At 35.5% G+C, this 18587-nt stretch overlaps 2 protein-coding genes across 3 annotated transcripts in view; both read right to left on the bottom strand.

Annotated features, from left to right (window-relative positions):
- Positions 1 to 11173, bottom strand: part of LOC117920319 (peptidyl-prolyl cis-trans isomerase PASTICCINO1) — a 35721-nt gene extending 24548 nt beyond the window's left edge. Inside the window, exons 1-11 of one of the 2 annotated variants that reach the window (XM_034837769.1) lie at positions 11069 to 11173; positions 10764 to 10940; positions 10579 to 10663; positions 10166 to 10235; positions 9644 to 9741; positions 7700 to 7822; positions 7178 to 7210; positions 6669 to 6727; positions 6481 to 6565; positions 5265 to 5423; positions 4069 to 4126 (exon numbers count right to left, since the gene is read on the bottom strand). In XM_034837769.1, coding sequence (XP_034693660.1) covers positions 4069 to 4126; positions 5265 to 5423; positions 6481 to 6565; positions 6669 to 6727; positions 7178 to 7210; positions 7700 to 7822; positions 9644 to 9741; positions 10166 to 10235; positions 10579 to 10663; positions 10764 to 10837 — 844 coding nt within the window. In that variant the 5' untranslated portion in view covers positions 10838 to 10940; positions 11069 to 11173. Of the gene's footprint in view, positions 1 to 4068; positions 4127 to 5264; positions 5424 to 6480; positions 6566 to 6668; positions 6728 to 7177; positions 7211 to 7699; positions 7823 to 9643; positions 9742 to 10165; positions 10236 to 10578; positions 10664 to 10763; positions 11024 to 11068 lie in introns of those variants that run through there. The other variant, XM_034837768.1, reaches the window with a different exon arrangement.
- Positions 11174 to 14854: 3681 nt separating this feature from the next.
- On the bottom strand, positions 14855 to 17580 carry LOC117920496. The gene is made up of 5 exons (XM_034838066.1): positions 16993 to 17580; positions 16577 to 16901; positions 16108 to 16450; positions 15690 to 15812; positions 14855 to 15551 (listed from the first exon to the last, which is right to left on the bottom strand). The coding sequence occupies exons 1-5, from the start codon at positions 17316 to 17318 to the stop codon at positions 15436 to 15438; spliced, it is 1233 nt and encodes a 410-aa protein (XP_034693957.1). The 5' UTR covers positions 17319 to 17580; the 3' UTR covers positions 14855 to 15435.
- Positions 17581 to 18587: the final 1007 nt, after the last annotated feature.

Genomic DNA, 18587 nt, shown 5'->3' with positions numbered 1-18587 from the left:
ACTTTTTTATCCTTTTTTAGGCTTATTGGTTGGCAATTCTTCACTCTGTTTACATCAACTTTCCTTTTTTATTGCATAAGATGATATGCGTGAGGAGTAAGGACCTATATCTCAGGAAAACCTTTTATTATGTTAGAATAATTGGCGAACACAAGTTTAGCCTTCGTGTATGGAACAACAATTGTATTTGCTAACAACTTCTCGAATCTCTGCTATGAATAACGAAAATTGTTTTTCTTAAAAGTGAGATTTTCTTTATCACCTTGTGCTACCTACTACACTACTTGCACTTTTTTATCCTTTTTTGCAACAAACTATCATAGTTTTTCCTTCCTTATTTGCATTTCAACCACATGCTTAAGGCTTATGCACTTCTCTATAGCAAGTCCATCAAAATGCTTACTTTTGCTTTTCTTAGAGTAATCTCCTTCACACTAAGGTGGTCATCTAAAGTCCTGTAACTTAGTTCTCTAAAAGTGTACTAGTACGTGGAATTGAGTGTAATAAGAGTGAACTCTAGTTCTTTACTAAGTTGCTTCATTCACTACTAGCACCTCCAAATCTTCCTTCTCAAACAACTTTTCCCTTCTAAACTTCCTCCAAGTTAGATGAAAATTTTTCTTGCTCTCTAAGTTAGTTGTTGGGATGACCTTCGGCTAAGAAGCGACCATTTCCTCTTTTAAGCAAGCTTACTTGTACACATGTGTGAAAGAGTCCTCAATACTAGCAGGTTTCTTCTTGTGTAAAGATATGTAGGGTTCGAATCGATTGGGAGTCCATTTTCAAAAGCTATCCTTGTTGTTGCATCATCATAACTCTCAACCTACACTAGAGCCAAGTTGAAATGCCTAAGACAATCATGTGCATTCTCTCTTTCTACCATCTTTATATTGAACATTCATTCCATATCTTAATGGTATCGGGATGTGCACATATGGAACCACTCTAACAGCAACCTTGTAGCCTAGAATGGAACATCCTACATATAGTGCATTGTTTCCTCGCATAAGAGTCACTTGGTGAAAATGCATCAAGTAATCCACAAGTTCACCTATGTGTCGTTATTGTCATATATCTGAAACTTCAAGGGAAGAAACCCATATGGAACTTCTACTCTAACTACTTCTTCTAAGGGATACTTACAAGCCCCTTTATGATTTTATTAATGACCTAAGGATGCAACCTCCCTTTCATCATATCAATACTCATCTTAGCTTCCAGTTCATCCCAAAACAAATTAGGGGTTTAAGTAGAAAATGAAAAGCAATAAAATAGGCGTGACTTAACCAAAACCAACCAAATCGGTTTAGTTTCAACAATCACAAGGGCTCAATTCAATTTGAGATTGTGAAAACCATCGTGGTCAGTTCAATTTTCAGTTTCCTGATCTCCTATCCAAAAAAAACCACTCCACACCGAGACTTCTTTTTTTTTTTTTTTTCGATAGGTAAAAAACGGACTTGCATTAGAAATGCCTAAAAGTGGCGAAAACAACACATACAAAGTATACAAACAACACCTAAAAAAGCTAGTCAGTAAGGAGACAAAAAAAGGTCTTTCCCTTACTTGACAAACAACCAATCTATAAAATCAATCATAAACAAAGTGTGATCCTCTATATACACCCTAACCCAATTCACAAAAGCATACATGAAAAAGATTTAATTGCTTGGTCGGACTGTGCAATGTCATTGAAAGCTCTTCCAATCCCTTTCTTCCATAAAGTCCACATTAAACATATAGGAGCAGTCCTCCACGCTTTCTTCCTTTTTTTTACCTACAAGAGTCATGTCAACCTAACAGATCCCTCCTAACTGAGGAATGCATAACCCAGTGCACACCAAACACTTTGCACCAAGACTCTTAAGACTTACATTTTTTGTGATTTATAATCACTTAATGTTAGATGAGTTTGTTTATATTCATTGCAATTTATATTGATACACTCTATAAAATAGATCATTGTTATTTGATTATGGCTCGAAACAATTTTCAAATGCATGTATTCTATTATAGGTATGAAATTTCAAATGAATTTTGGGTTTGACACCAAAATGAGTTTCAAACAACCTTTAAAATCCAATCGAGCTTAAGGCCTAAATTGGTTTAAGTTCAACTAATCCATTTAAACCAAACTAAACTAACCTCCACAAGCTTAGTTTATTTTGGTTTTCCATCACTAAGAGCCAGTTTGGTTTGATTGAAGCAAAAACCAACCATGCTGCTCGGCTAATTTTTCTAAGAACCAACCAAACCAAACTTTTCCACACTCTTAAGTGCAGCTGCACAACTCCTTTTCCCTTTTGAGAGCAAATGGTTCCATTCCTGAATGAATTTTCTTCTTTCGCGATCAAGAATGACTTCTCTCGCTAAGACTATAATCCATAATTCAGCAGTGGAAATAATGATGACATGCTAAGTCAACTGGTTCATAATTGAAACTTGAGAATCACATTTTTCCTTTTTTAAAGCTTCATTTTGTTGGATGATTGATTGAAGGAACTGATAAGACTACTCTTGTCATTGATCAAGCTGATTTTGAAGGCACTGCATGCAATCAGTTTGAAGAGACATTTCGCCTCCTACCATTGATGGCTGCTCTCATATTTGAGTCACGATTAGACTTCAACTGTTTACCAGCTAGCTAAAAGTTCCAAAATGCTTCCCAAGGACAGTACCAAATTATAGGGGATAAAATTGCCCAAAGTGTTATTTTCTTCTTTCCCTCTATTCATATTTTTTAGGGATAACCACAACTTAGTACATGTTGCACAACTGTTAGAATGCAGTTGATTTGCATCCCCACATTTTAACTCCTTAATAACCGTACATCCACATGGATCAATTATATATTTTTCTTTGTACATGGTCTTATGCATCCGATTTCATGAACATAAACATCAAAGTTCATGTCCATCGCCGAACTTGGACACATTATTAGGATGAACCCAGAGGAATTGTGAACTCCTATCATATACATAAATAAGAAAGTTATTTTCCTTAGCATTTTTTTTTTCCTTTTCTTAGAACTTTCCAAAAATCAAACAGTGCCTTATCTTAACAATGAGTTAAGTTCCTATCAGCAAGATGCATAATGAACAATAGTTATTTACTATAATGCCTCAGTAATAACAACATAGACACCTTTATAAACAACTAGAAGCAGTTCTGGTGTTTTGCAACATCTATATGAACTTAAGTGGATTACAGACAATAACTTTCTTTTACCTCAGAAAAATTATGGGAAAAAGAAAAGGCTTAAGTCTACTATGACCATTTATAATCTTTATCATGAACCTAAATAAAGCATAACCTTCTAGTTCCATGCCCTGGTTGCCGTGAAATTACTTTTGCCTTACAGCACAGGCAATATCTTTATAAACTCGTACCAGTAAGGAATATGTCAGAAATGCTATAATCTGATGTAGGGTTCTTTCTTTTACATACTCTTGAACTTCAGGATGCCCCATAAGGTAAGGGGTGAAAGTCACTCTACTCACTGTAGCCTACACTACAGGATCTTCAAATGAACATCCTAAATGAATTAACTCCAATAACTACTTTTTTGAAGAGCCTCTCTCACCTAGTTATGGATCAAAATCTAGCAGTTCCGAAGATAAATTTGTCTTAGCCATAGAACTTTATCCAGCAATGATCAACAATGTTAACTCTGAAGCATTTTTCATGACATGCTAGAAAAACAATTTACACTTAGGAAGCAATTATAAACATAAAATTGTATCAGGAAAAAAAGTAGTCTTGCTTTCACAAGCCTGCAGAAAATGGGGACTTCCAAAGATTAACCATATAAATCCTCATTCTATTTAGCACAATCAAGCTAACAAAATAAAGAAACTATATTATTGTTCCCAATATAAATTTTAGAACCAATAGTATCCTGAACACACAACTCAGTTGTTTGATTCTTCCTTTTTGAGAGAGAGATAGATGCCATTGAAGTATTAAACAACTATATGAAGGTATGGAACAACGCAGTTGTTCGATACTTCAATAGTATCTACATTACCTTCTCATGTTATTGCTAGAATATAAATTCTGAATTAATACCCCTTCCATCATGAATGCGGCGTTTTATCAGACGTCCATCTCCAAGCATGTCCCGCACCTGGCAAACATAATGAGAGGATTAGATCACATCCTCCTCTACCTCTCTATAGAAAGGAAAATTAAGCATTGAAACAAATGAAGGATAATTAAAGGAAAAGAAAACAACTTTTCCCCTTTCAATAATGCATGGATATGATCATGATTCTTGAAATAACTATTTGCCTAGGTAATGCCAGGCAATGACCATATTGTTTACCCAGGAGCCTTAATGGTTTGCCCAAAGCAGATGCCATATATAGAATGCTAAACAGAGTTTATCGCACAAGTGCAATTAACTTTGCAGTAAATTATAAATTTTCAGATAATCTGTTGTCTACAATAAGAAAACTACAATGATACGTTCTTTTACTAAAAAATATAAAGAAAATAGAGAGCAAGAAAAGAGAAGGCATGAAAACAATCCAAGTTGGACAAGCAATGCCATTTCAGAATTTACTCAGAACCAATCTTAGTTGATCAAAAACAATCCATGCCAAAGAACCGCATTACTGGAGTAGCCATAACACCAGTCGGAAACATTAAAGAATGACATAAAAACACACGCAGGCACACATAGAGAGAGAGAGAGAGAGAGAAAGAATCAGCACTTTTCTCCTCAAGAAAGAACAAGGTTAAAAAGCTTTTCTTTTTCCTTTTTTTTTAAAAAAGAATTCCTTTTCATAGAAATTGTGAAATTTTCTTAATATTATAAATTATTTATTTTTATGTTTCTAATAAATTAATAATAGGTGTCACCCAATTGACTTGCTGCAGAAAACAAGTTAAACAGGCATGCCCAGTTCATCTAACACCTTGGTGACAAAACTGGATCATATTATACCCCACATGGGATCAAATCATCCCAGCATGATTAGGATAAAGTAAGTAAATAACTATACCTATGCATTTTAACTCAAAAGGGAAAAGGAAAAGGAGAAAAAAAACTGATGAATTTCAAATAAATCCCCAAATCCATTAAATCATTTTCCTTAACATTTTCCTGATCGGAAATAATTTTACCTTGACATGAAGAAGACAAAACGTTCATAACAACTCTTACATCTAGTACAGTGTCCTCCTCTCACAAATAAACTCAATAATTTTATAAAGCAGATGAACAAACAACTATAATTTATAGCTGGAAGAAGTCTGCACACCTGAATGAAGTGGACAAGCTCTACTTCAAAAAGAACTTCTTCAACACCTTCAATTATGGGCATGAGAGGAGATTGAGTTATATACTGATTGGTAACATACAATACAGCCTTCTCTCCCCGTGTCATTGTTCCTATTCCCATCTCAAGACCTTTAGGCACCTATAAGCAATGATAAACACCATATTGAAAATAGTCTAAGTCATCAATATAACAGAAGAGTAGTATCTTCCATAGCTACACAAAACAAACATAAGTTTCCAAGTCAATTGCAAAACTCAGATATAGCTGCAATCCGTCAAGCTCAATTAATTATAGGGCAAGTCACAAATAAAAACAAGGAAACAAGGATGGACTTTTCAATGCAATCTGCACTTATCAGAAGAACCCAACATATTAGAGGATGGAACAGACTAGGAGTCCATAGGGAGGGATTCTTGGAGGGTTACAAGAGCTTATTAATGCTTGGAAGCATTTTTATTTTTTATTTTTACAAAAATAAGGCTTTCAATTAAATTTTAAAACCACTTTTAAAAATCTATAAAAGCACTTGAAGTAATCTTCAACCTAGAACTTGTTAGGTGCTTCTTCCAAAAATTACTGCTTTGTCATGTATCCCATTGCGAAAAACATTTTCAAAACACATTTTAATTTATATCCAAACACTAAGGGCCTGTTTGGCAACTATTCTCAAGAACAGTTTTCTGTTCTCTAGAACAACTAGAACAAAAAACCAGGAAAACACGTTTAGCAACCAAAAAATGTTTTTTGTTTTCTATTCTTAAGAACAAAAAATATGGTGTTTTTAGAGAATATCATTTAATGGTTTCCTACTGTGTTCACTTGTCTTCTAAGGGTTGTTTTAAAAAATAATTATACAAACATGTAGAATGATTAAAAACAAAACAGTAGGCATAAAAATTATTTTTAAAACATATTTAAAAATATTAAAAACAGGTTAAAAACATTTCTGGTTTCCAAACAGATTTTTATTCTACAAAACATCACAAAACAATTTTCAAAAATTTTTCTTAAAAATTATTTTTTCAAAACTATTTTAAAAAATAGTTACCAAACAAGCCCTTATTGATTCTCCATAAAAGTATTTCCGATATAAATGCTACAGGTTAAAAGTACTTTTATACAAATTACCCCCAAATGGACCCTACGTGCACCAGATGAAAGAGGAAAGGAAAGTTGCAGAAAATACGTCACCAACCTCAGATTTTCCAAAAGTAAAGAAATACGGTTCTCCTTTTGTATGTGATAGAATCTCTTTCCCCTCACCAGTCTTTGCAGAAATCCTAGAACCAACAATATATGATGTAAGGGCTACAAAAATTTTAAGCATTTAAACCTTCAGTCCAACGCTAAAACAAAAGATGGTAGCAAAGTACAAGTTTCTACCATGCTTTTACTTCATAAGGTTCCCTTGGTGATTCCCAACCCTGTCCTTCATTTATTACCTATCCAGATAAATGGAGGAACAATTGTGATACCATAGAAACAAAGATATATTAAAGATATTCAGTATAAATACCACCATCTATTTTAGAAAAATCTTCACCTTATCACTTCTTCCTAGTTTGTACGTAAGGTTATAGACAGGTTCACATAAGATTGTCTACAAATTATGCTTGCATGGCATGCCTTTCACTTTTTTCTATTAACTTTATTTATTCTTGAGATTAGTTTTTCACACTTCCAAAGTTATTAATCATTATTACAAGGCACAGAAAATCCACTTGCAAGAATGTTCTACTCCAATCACAACCCTCAGCGCCACACATCTTTGCTCAACTGTGCCCCACACATTTGCTAAACTTTGCCCTTTCCCATCCAACACCAACAACACCCATCTCCCCAACCCGCCCCCCAATGACAACCCCCCCAAAAGTTATAATTGATTCTTGTACCTTCTTTAACACTCCCAAATCATCACTGATGACCTGAAAATCAGTACAAACAAAAAAAAAGATTAGAACTAAAGAACAGTTGCAAGCATTTTCATGAATAATCACTACAACATGGTAAGCAACATGAAAATAATTTTAGAGTAATTACACAAAATATTACAAATACAAGTGGACTATCATATTCACAGCTCAGTTACTAGATGCAGAACATATCTTTAAAAACAAATTGATAACAAGATGATTTTCAGATGCTATTAAAAAGCTTGAAAAGAGGGCAGATAATTTTCACATTGTCCCAGGACACTCAAGGTCTTCACAGTCAACCAGGGTAAGGTGTAAAATGAGATATAAACAGAGCTGTTTAATTTCAACCAAGAAAAAACCTTCAAATTTTCTAGCAAACACTTTTCTCATGTTGATACAATTTAAAACATGCCAAGGAATTTTAACATAAGTCATCATGTAGTGGGAGGAATTTGATATCATATCAAAGTCTAGATAAAGATAGAAACTCTTTCTTGCCTTGACTTTAAAGAAGTCCAACATCTCAATCTCAAAATGAAGCTCATCATCCTTCGGAAAATTATCAGGAACTATAAGAGGACAATCAGCCTCACCATAGTGCAGTGCTGCTTTCATCTTTAACTGAAACAAAAGAGATCACAAAAAAATTTTAAAAGTGAAAAGCAAATAATTAAACAAATTAAAACATGAACCAACAAAAATCAACAGAAACTAAAGGCAACATTTAATTTAATTTTTCAATGTGAACATTTCCAATCCAAAAGCCACTTTCCTAAAGAACAAGTTGAAAAAACGTATAATTGTGAAAGATGCCCTCAAAACTCCATGTTTGTGAAAGATGTTAAAGCTCTTGGCCAGACCCATGTGTCAAAGCATCTTAGAAGGAGCCGTTCTCAGGCGGCTAGAATCTTATATCAGAGTCTCAGTGTAAAACAACTTAAGGAGGTAATGACGCCTTCCCTCTAAACTCCTCTAGTATCGAAGCTCCCCTGTTAGCAAATAAATCAGTTCTTCATTCTCAGATTGGGAAACCAACTTAAAAGGGACACTTGCTTGTAGTTTCTCACCAGCAACAAATGTCCCCTCTTATTCCCTGGTAATTGTTTGATCTTCAATTTACTTCTAAATTCACTTGTTAATAGGACATTTAGGCCTCATCTAGAATAACTTCTTGCTTTTTTCCTTCACAAAGCTCAAGCAGAAGCTAAATCCAATTTTAGTAGGGTAATTTGGATTTGATTAAACATGAAACAACTTCATGCATAGCTAAAAAAATGTCTTCACTAAAAAGCAATGCTTTTCTTGCTTCTTTGTTAAGCTTTTTTTTTAAATTAAGATCTTTTAATAAACTTATCCAAACACATTCAAGAGCTTTATTGGGGTTTAAACAAAGAGCTTTTGGCTTCCAAACAGTCGACCCAAACAACATCTTAGTAGATATTACATGATAGGAATTTATCAAAAATTTCTTCTGTGGAGAAAAGACTTTGCCAAACCTACTAATATTAAATTATACTTAGCCAGAGAATAAAGACACACTCATATGATCCCCATCAAGGTGACCCTGGGATTGCAATATTATACTCTGTATAGCGTAAAACATCTACCGTACTTCAACTCATCTTTTATAATGTAATTTATATAAATATTTAGTGCAGCTACAACAGGTAAACAGAATAAATCTAATAGTTTGAAGCTTATGGCAATGATTGAACAAAAAACTCATACGAGGCAGTCACAGATATTTTTCTCCAGGGGAAAAAAGAAGCTGAATCTATTTTTATATTAGATTACACCATGTCATGTTTTTATCAAATAGTCAAGTCTTGTACCCTAGAAAAAACAAAATTTAGGAAAACAAAGTCCTTTCCCAAAAAAACAGGAGAAAAAATAAAAAGAAAAAGAGTGACACTTAGAGAGGAAGACTTCTCATCCTTGTAGAATCAAAGTTTATGTTATCATCACATTCTCTTCCTTCATAAAATTATTTAGAGAGAAAAAAGGTACAACCAAATCAAATCCTCAATTTAATTGCTTTCAAGCAAGAAAAAGTCCAAAGAGATGTACTAAATGACTGCAGAAAAAAATCTAAACAGCTCTGGCAATGGTCCTTTCCTGAACAAACACCACAAATAATATAATATTAAGCTTGAAAACTAAAAATCAATATACGATATTCATTTAATACCAGATCAAATTTTACACTTCAGAGTTTGGCCAAGGGCTTTAACATGCCAAGGCTATTCCTCCGTTACCATTGCCAGCCAAGAGCAATGAAACAATGAAACAAGGTTTTGCCTAGATAACACTTTCAACAATGTTCATCCAACCGAGGGATCTAATAATACTCTCCATTAAAACTTCAGTTATTTTAATGAATTGAACTCAAATAAGTTTCAAAGGAAAGCCTATAAATAACTCAGGAAACTTAAGAGAAAATACCATTGCCACTTCACCCTTCAACATTGTGGGAATTCCTTCAAGCAATCCCAATATCATCTTGCTTTTACCCAAAACATGTCTAATGGGGGTACCCTTGCCTGTGATGTAAATTAAATGCTTTCCAATTCAGTTACTATATACTAAAGGGTAATATAAACCCAAATGTAATTCTCATAGAAATTTTTTAAAGGATAAAATGCAGTTTAGTGGACCTTCTTTAACTTCTAATTTCCACCAAATCAATAAAGCAAGAAAACATATAAATTTCAACTTCCTTAAAAGTAATTTGAAAATACTTTTTCAAGAACATTGTTTAAATAACGTTCCCATACTGCTTAAAATAGGAATCCATGAATGGGCTCGATAAAGTCACATGAGCAGTTCCAGAATACTAGATGTATGGCTTATTGATAAATGAAAAAAAAAATATATATATATATATATATATATATATATATTAGGTAGGTTTTGGAGGAGAGGAATGGTTGGAGAAACTCTCATATCTTGGAAGAGCTAACTCACCTCCACATTCTGATCTGGTAGATTCCACAACAACACCATCCAGTGTACGAACCGTACAATGATATATAACCTACAAAAAGAAAAATACAACAGCAGGAACAATTTCACATCAAAATTTGTTTGTTTGAAGCCAAAAAGAAGGGGCACAACCATTTCATCAAAAGAGGTTTAAATTTCAAAAAAAAAATTTAAAGGAATCTATGGTTTAAACAAGAAAATAAATATCTATTTCAATTGATGAGGTAACACTGAAAGAAGGCTGAAGTCATTGTTCCCTTAGATTACCAAGAATCAGGATAATTGCAAGTTTCCAATGAAATGGTTGTAAAGTAAAATCAAATTGTGATGCAGTTGTTTGAAAGACTGATCAAATAAAGAATGAGAAGGAGATAACGGAAGTTAACATAACTAACCTGATCGCCATCTGAAGGTGTTGAGTCGCCCCCTCCAGGCCTTATCACTGCTTTCATCAAACTTCCAGGCACAATTTTCTTTTTCCTATGTATAAACAAAAATATTCAACTATCCTTTTCCCTTCCTTCAATGTAGTGAGAGGAATCTAAAATCAATTTAAATTCAAGAACGAAATAAACCTCACCTCTTCTCTGCCTCAGATAGTGGTTTCTTCTTCTGCGGTACAGGCTCCTGTTCTGCATCTTCGTGTACGGTCATTTTGCCGGAAAATCGAAAGAACAATGTAGAATTCTCGGGGAAAGAGACTACAATCTCAAGAATTTCAAAGCGAAATCTAATAAAAGATGGACGCCATTGGGTTCTAGCACATCAGCGTATAGCAAAGTTACTAGTTAGATGAAACAAAAAGAACCCTAGAGGTCCGTTTGACCCCCAAGAAATGCAATAAAATAACTTTTAAAGAAAATCTTTAAACGAAACGACAATCACCTGAAATTCGAAGCCGGCCGTTGATATTCCCTGAAAAGTCAATTGATGCAACGGTTTCTATTTCTTTCCCGATTTTCTAAAGGAGAAATAAAAGAAAGGTGGGGATTATGAGTTTACGACCGTTGGTTCCATGCTAACTCTTAATAATTCAGTGGTATGTCGGCAAGATATCAAATCCCCAGTAATAGGCCACGATAGGCCCAAGTTTTGGACCCCTGATGGATCTCTACTTTCTGTGGGTTCATGGCCTTTAGGCCCAACACTTGAACTATTGTCCGTTAATATTAAAGAAATTTTAGAATTTAATAATGTTTCGCAAGGGTTGTTTTTTTATCCGCAAAACGTTCCAATAAAACTTGGGAAAGCATTCGTCAAGTAGAAGTAATTAAATGCTTACTGTGACTACTAGTGTTAGGATAGCCATTACTGGGCCATCATTCACGATGTGCATCTAGGACGATCAATGGGCTGGAATCTGGCCCATTTATATTCATTTTTAAACTATTTATCTCAAAAATGATCCACTTTAAAAAATGTTTCCACAAACTAAACTCGATTCCAAAATAATATTCAATCTAATGCGTCGCTATCACATAAGTATCCACGTAATAAAATTGTAGTTGATAATTACAATGTTAAATTTTTTTTAAAACAGTCAAAAATTTAGTCATCAATTATAACTTAACTTTAAACTTAAAACTGTAATTAGTCACTATAATTTTAAATTTGATTTTAAAGTCATAGTCACTAATTATGGTTTTGACTTAAGTTATATATATATATATATATATATATATATATATATATATATATATATATATATATATATATATATATTATTTTATTTAAGTTTTTAAAAAATAAATTGGTTTTTACTTGAATGTTTTTACGTGTATAAAATAATTTGAAATATTTAACTTTATTTTTAAAAAATAAATATGTTATATTATTTTTATTTTATATTTATTAAAAATATGTAAGTGATTCATAAACTTATATGATTATTTTAAAAAATAATATATGAAATAAATAATTGGTTTTTAAAATTTAATATAAAAATATTTTTGTTTAATTTTATCAAAACAATTGACATTATATCTAATATAAATCATAATTAGTTTATTATATTTAAATATAATAAATTATATTTTATTTAAAACAAATAATATAAATTAATTATTTTTTATACACTTAATAATGATGATATATAATATCATATTTATATAAATTAATTTAAATTTAAATTTTATAATATTTTTATTTTAATATATAATAATTTGTTGTTATCGTGAGTATTGACTTTAAACTTAAAATGGTAGTTAATGATTACGATTTTAATCATTTTATCTTATTTTATAAGGTAGATATGTGGAAGAGTGCACTCAATGGGCATTATTTTGGAATGAATTTAAAAAAAATGGTTTATTTTTGGTAAAAACTCGATAAATTGTTGAATTCGGACCAAGAAATGTGGGCTAATGGACTCCGATTCAAATAGACTTACAACTTACAAGCCAACAAATAAACCCCGTTTGATTGATTGATTGAGCTGTCAGTTTATTTCTTTATTCAATCTTCATTTTGAAATGAATGGAATATTACGGTCACGGAACAAGAAGTAGGAAGAAAGATGGACATCTCATGATCCATGTACAATAATTAAAGAAGCGCAATTAAGTCGTTTACGTGAGACTCACGTTGTGGGGTTGAGACGCAAGACCCATGTTCCACGCCAAGCAGCAGGGTCGTACGCTTCTGTTGGAGTCGCATTATTTAATGGTCCACACCACGTATCTCCCACACTCCCAGCCATTTCTCCTATGGAGAATATATCAACCTCACTCTCTCACCTAGTCACTTACAACTTACAACTACAAGTAATAAGTCATTATCACTCTTTCTGTTTTAAGATTCTAAAACACGGCTGCTGCTTGATTTGTTGAGCAACCGTTGAATATGGGGATGAAATCCACTCCCGTTTCAACAGGTGGCACAAGGAATGCACTATCTGCCAAAGTCTCGCATTTTGAAAGGTCAATTAATTCGTTGCAGTACATTTTTCTTGAAAATTTTGGACTCTGGGCAGGCCATACATCATCACGAAGATATGCTAGATTCCCCGAATTAATGTATCTATTTTCACACTATATCCTATGTAATTGGATTCTTTATATGATTAAGATATGATAGAAGGGACTCACTTAGTTAAACTCTTGATATATTATAATCTGTGAAGTTAATACAATTTTATGAGGGTCAAATTTTTATACCGGGTTTTGTTTCTCACTAACAAACGTACAATAAAGGAGACATCATATAGATATTAGGTTACAATAATGTTGTTTAATTTTAATATAGAATCCAACGAAAATTAAAAAGCAAATGGAAAAGAGGGTCTTTAGAATTGAGAGGCACACAAATAGTCTTTAGAATTATGAGACATGGATTTCTTATGTATACCAAATGATAATTGTAATTAATAAAATTATAAATCAATGAAAATTAAAAATAGAAGAATTTTATATATAATTAGAATAATCATACAAGAAGAGACTCTGATTCACCTCTCCCTTGCACTAGGTTTAGCACTAGTACAGAATTATAGAAAGGAGGATGACGTTTCCTTTCACTGTCATTTCATTATATTTTGTTTTAACTTTAACTACCATCGGCATCCGACCTTAGGTTGAGGCCCACCGTTGCAACGGACGTGAACATGACTAACGGAGCTTCGAAGTTAAGTTAAAGGATCCAACCTAAGCCTATTCACAGAGATAACACAGTCCTTGCTACAATCAAAGGGTAACCACTAATAAAATAAAATAAAATAATTCGTGCTGCACATCCACATCAGGAAAAGGAGTGGGCCACGACATTGGAAAGAATCAGAATGGAAAGGTACCAGGACAAATGGTGATGGGAGTAGAAGAGCAAATGGAGGACCCAGTCAAAAAAGACACACCCCATAACATGCGAGGCACATAAAACCGCCACCACTCAGTTCTGAGTACCGACACATCACCCGCCACACCTCATTTTGGCATCTCCAACCGCCCTCTACTGCACCTTCCATTTATCCATTAAGTAAAGGTAGTGCACACCATGTGCTTTCGCTTCAGATTCCCCTTCATGCAATGAACCCTCCGACTCAATAGAATTGTTTCAAGATTTTTTTTTTTTTCCTATTTTCAACAAGCAAATAAATCTCAGCAATGAATAATAGAGCTCACAAAAAACACGGTACGCTTAATGAGAGACACGTATAAAGGCAAGAGATACTATGCACCACCGGGCCCCAATGTGACAGCTCACTTCCAACCATCCCCCGCACGTTGCTTCCCGCCCAAGAAATCAATCACTGCCGAATATGTATATACTTTTTCACTTTACATTTATAATTTTATAACACATACAATAACATAAAACTAACAACTATCGAAAGGAGCGACGCAAATCATGGGAAGACGAGACCTAAAGACAAATATAGCCGCTTTCCCTCGGGTGAATGACTTGTGCTACGGCATCTTCCTTCCAGTCAAAATAGAAGTCACTCACAAAACTTTTTTTTATCATATTTATATTCATTGAAATCATACAAACATTGAACTGGCCACAGGCCCACAACACACTGCTCAAGAACGCACCGCTACCTTCAAAATATGTATTGCTTTATAATATAAACCGAATAAAAGTAACAATTTTTTACTTTTTTTTAAAAAGAGCATATTCTCGAGGTAGACATCATAAATAAAAGGCAAATAAAAGAGAAATAAGAGCCATGAGAAATAGACAGAAATAGCAAATCATTTCATTCATTTAATTATTTGCTTCCGGCCATGGTGGGTGGGGCGACTGGAACATATTTCTACAAACAACAAACTAACTACTACTGTAGTAATAAGCATCGCAACAAATTGGAGAGGGTTCTGTAAACTTCCCCCCGCTGATCACACCCACTTAAATATTTAAAAAACCATCGCTATTTCCAAACTCCGACTTATTACCCACAAAATAAAAACCCCAGCAAAAGAAGGAAAACAAAACCGGAAGGCTCCCATCCACGGCTTTCTTGTTGCCCGAGCGAACGAAATGAACAAAAGCTGCTGTGTCTGCATCTTCGTCTCTTTCCTGAAACATTCCACTTTTATTTTCATCTAAGCCTAACCCAAAAAATATCTCTTTCATTTTCTCCCTTGTCTCTTTACTTCTTAAACTATTTCTTCTTCATACTAATTTCCTACTACTGCCTAATACAACTTTCATTCCTTTCATCTAAACTTCAATCCCTTCACCACTTCCATTTTAAGAAACCCAAAAATCAAACACAATTAGTTAGGAACCAGAGACTGAAGTTTAGTTAACAGGCGTTAATAGGTCCATTCTTGAGGCAACCGGATCTCGTGGTTCATGACAGGCTGGGCACGAAACGCACGCCTCTGCTCGCACGCAAATCCATAACTACTTCGAAGCTTCACTGCGGCATCTGTAAAACCAATCACCCAAAAAAATGTAGGAAAATGTCAGAAAAGAAAAAAAAAACAATTGCAAAACGCTTGCCCATTTCAAACTATAATAATTAAAAAAAAATACAAGCATGGAGTTAATCAGTGTTAAATCTCACCAACGTCAGGAGCAAAACTGCCATTAAAACGAGGGTGAAGCTGAGTTTGAGAACCAACGTCGTCGTCCAACTTCAAGTTCAGTGCCTGCACCACTCTAGCTGGTAGAAGAGCAGTTGAACATCCTGTACAAACACAGAAACCCAAAGCCCTCAGAACAGTCTTTATCCAAATCTGATAAATCCTAGAAAGCACAACAGAAATCAATACCAGAATATTTTCGGGCGGGGCAAAGGGTAAAAGATACAAAAATTGAACAAAGAAGGAAATAAATACATTCCCACAGTCATCATGCCAAAACAGACTTGGAACTGGGGAATTCATTGAACAGGACTTTGGGAATAAATGAATGAAAATCTTAACGAGGGACACAACACCAAATTCAAACGTAGCCCAAAACTTCGATTAAAGGTAACCAACCAGACTTCTTGCGCATTTCGGGAGGATTGCCCACTCGACGAGGCAAGAACACGCCAGTACCAGCACATTCCTTTCTAGACCCATGCGTCCCTAGAAACACAACTCTCATGCCCGAACCACCTTGCTGTGGCTGTTGCTGCTGCTGCTGAGCTTGAAGAGGTGGCCAAGCAGAGAGAGACAAACCTAACGGACGATTGCTTCTGTTGATTCCAAACTCATTACTTTTTCCTCTGTTCTGGATCACTTGCTGGGGTTGGTAGAGGCCAGTTCCCTTCTGCTGTTGTCCTCCCCAGACGGCCTGCTGCCGCTGCTTCATCATTTGTTGCTGTTTGAGTTGCTGAAACTGAACATTAAAACAGAATCCGAAAATATTTAGTGAAATCGAGACAACGAATGATGAGTTGCTTCATCACTTCTTTTTTTTTTTCAAATCTTCAATAATACCACAGATGGTAATACATCGACTTACTTGAGTCGCTTGAAACTGCTGGTGAGAAACCGAATGGTTGGAGTAGAATCCAGCGTCTGTGTTAGCGTTCTTCACAGGGACAGAGATTGGACTAGGTTTTCTCGGGGGGGCCAACAGTCCTCGGCTCTGTTGGTATCCATACTCTTCGTCATTGATTCTGATCTTAGCCACCTCCCCTGCAGCGGCATACAGCAAATCCCAGGTAGCAGGGGGCGAAGATACCTGAGAAGGACTGATTGGGCTTCCACGGCTCGAGCCCTGCTTGCAACCGCAGCCACCCCCAACTGCACAAAGCGTTGATTGTGGAGAACCAACCATACCCCATGTCTGTAGAAAACAGAGAACCAATAAATCAGTAATTCAGGAAAACACAGTCACTCTGGAAAACAAAACGGCCTCTCGACCACATACCCCATGTCTTTTTGTTTTCATAGACGAAACTATGGTCGACCTTCACAAACTCATCCTGGAGAGCTGCGTGCGCAATTTGGCGAGTCAACCCAGCAAGGTAATCCTCCTCGTCACTCTCTGTCTCAGTCGAACCATTCACCGACTCAACTGGGGAACTCAGATCCGAAGAAGGCCCAAACAAATCGTACCCATAGGAGCTGAAACCAATCCCTGTGGTAATCCCACCTTTGTTCCTGCTATTGTTGATATTACCCTTGTCCATGAGTATGTCTTTGTCAGTGAGAAACTGCGCAGGAAGCCAAAACTCGCCGTCGTCCAAACTCTCTGCCATCTGAAACCCTAAATATAAGAGCGCCCGGACTGAAGAAACCAAAACGAATCCCAGATGGGATCTCTAATGACCAGAGTAATGGGTTTTGCTGGCTTGCGAAGGTTTAATAATAGCCCCAGTTGGGTTTTCTGCAAATGCAGAGGTAGGCCCCCCAGCTAAAGCAAAGCAAAACAACAAGAAGAGGGGGGAGAGGACGCAGAGCTTGTCAAAGCGGAGTCCGAGAGAGTGAGTGTGTCCTCCAAGCTAGAGAAACACAGACTATAGAGAGAGAATGAGGGGAACAGAGTGTATTTGTAGAGGGAGTGTAGGCCTAGCTGTCACGCGCTGCGGGAGAGGGGAAGACAACACGCTCAAATTGGGCGAAAAGAGGAAAGTAGAGTTGATGCCAGGTAAGAAATGAGATCTGAGGAGCTGTGGGGTGGGACCTACCCAGACCATATGGCACTTGGCGCGCATATTATGGGCCAATCTTCAAAGTTTTTGCTTTTAGGTGCGAGTGGGCCTTACATTTCTCTACATTTGGCCAGGACGCGGGGCAGGGTAATGCCCCCACACTCCTCTGCTTCGCATTTAAGTAACCTGCTTTTCCCTCTTTCCATAAATATACTGAATTTCCAAAACCAATTAAAAGCTTATATATGGTGGAAAATATAATATTTGGTACCTTATTTGTGCTTAAGATATTTCATATTTGAATACCACAAAGCCACAACAATTTAAATTATTGGAAATATAGGAGGCGGTGCAGAGGACTCGTACGTCCGTTTCCAGGAAAAGCCTCTGTTAATATCTGTGGCAGCAGATTTTTGCCCGCCCAAAATGGGAAAACAATACACCCCACCCTCCGAGGATCCTTCTATTTTAATCTTATTTTTGTTGGTCCATCACCATGAGCCTCGCCTGTGACAGAGGCGTTGGTTGATGTGAAGCGGTGGGAGCGTCTCGTCCTCCTCAGGTTGGTTTACGCTGATTTTGTTTTTTTTCTTATTTTTTCATTATTGAGTCTATGCATAAACCAAAGATTTTCATTTCATTATTTGCTAGTATTATGGTACGGGGATGGCAGGTGCCTTGAACCTTCAGCCTCTGGGTGCCCGAAAGCAAAATCCTACCTCCCCTTCTTCCTCACCATTTTACCCTAACGATCAAAAAATTTACCTGTTCAAGTTCATGGATCCTGTCGGAATAGAAACACAACCTGTGCGTATTTTGAAATTCAAATAACACGGCTTTGTTTATTTATTTATTCTTGGAATGCTTTTTGAAATG

Source organism: Vitis riparia, chromosome 8, assembly GCF_004353265.1.
Source record: "Vitis riparia cultivar Riparia Gloire de Montpellier isolate 1030 chromosome 8, EGFV_Vit.rip_1.0, whole genome shotgun sequence".
Taxonomy (NCBI): domain Eukaryota; kingdom Viridiplantae; phylum Streptophyta; class Magnoliopsida; order Vitales; family Vitaceae; genus Vitis; species Vitis riparia.
The sequence above is the reverse complement of the archived record's forward strand: the minus strand, read 5'-3'. Positions and strand labels throughout refer to the sequence as shown.

Coding starts and splice junctions, on each gene's coding strand:
- LOC117920496 (XM_034838066.1), bottom strand. CDS start 17,318: ATGGCAGAGAGTTTGGACGACGGCGAGTTTTGGCTTCCTGCGCAGTTT. Junction 16,902..16,992: donor GTCTATGAAAACAAAAAGAC/ATGGGGTATGTG, acceptor TTTTCTACAGAC/ATGGGGTATGGTTGGTTCTC. Junction 15,552..15,689: donor CAGTTTTGCTCCTGACGTTG/GTGAGATTTAAC, acceptor TTGGTTTTACAG/ATGCCGCAGTGAAGCTTCGA.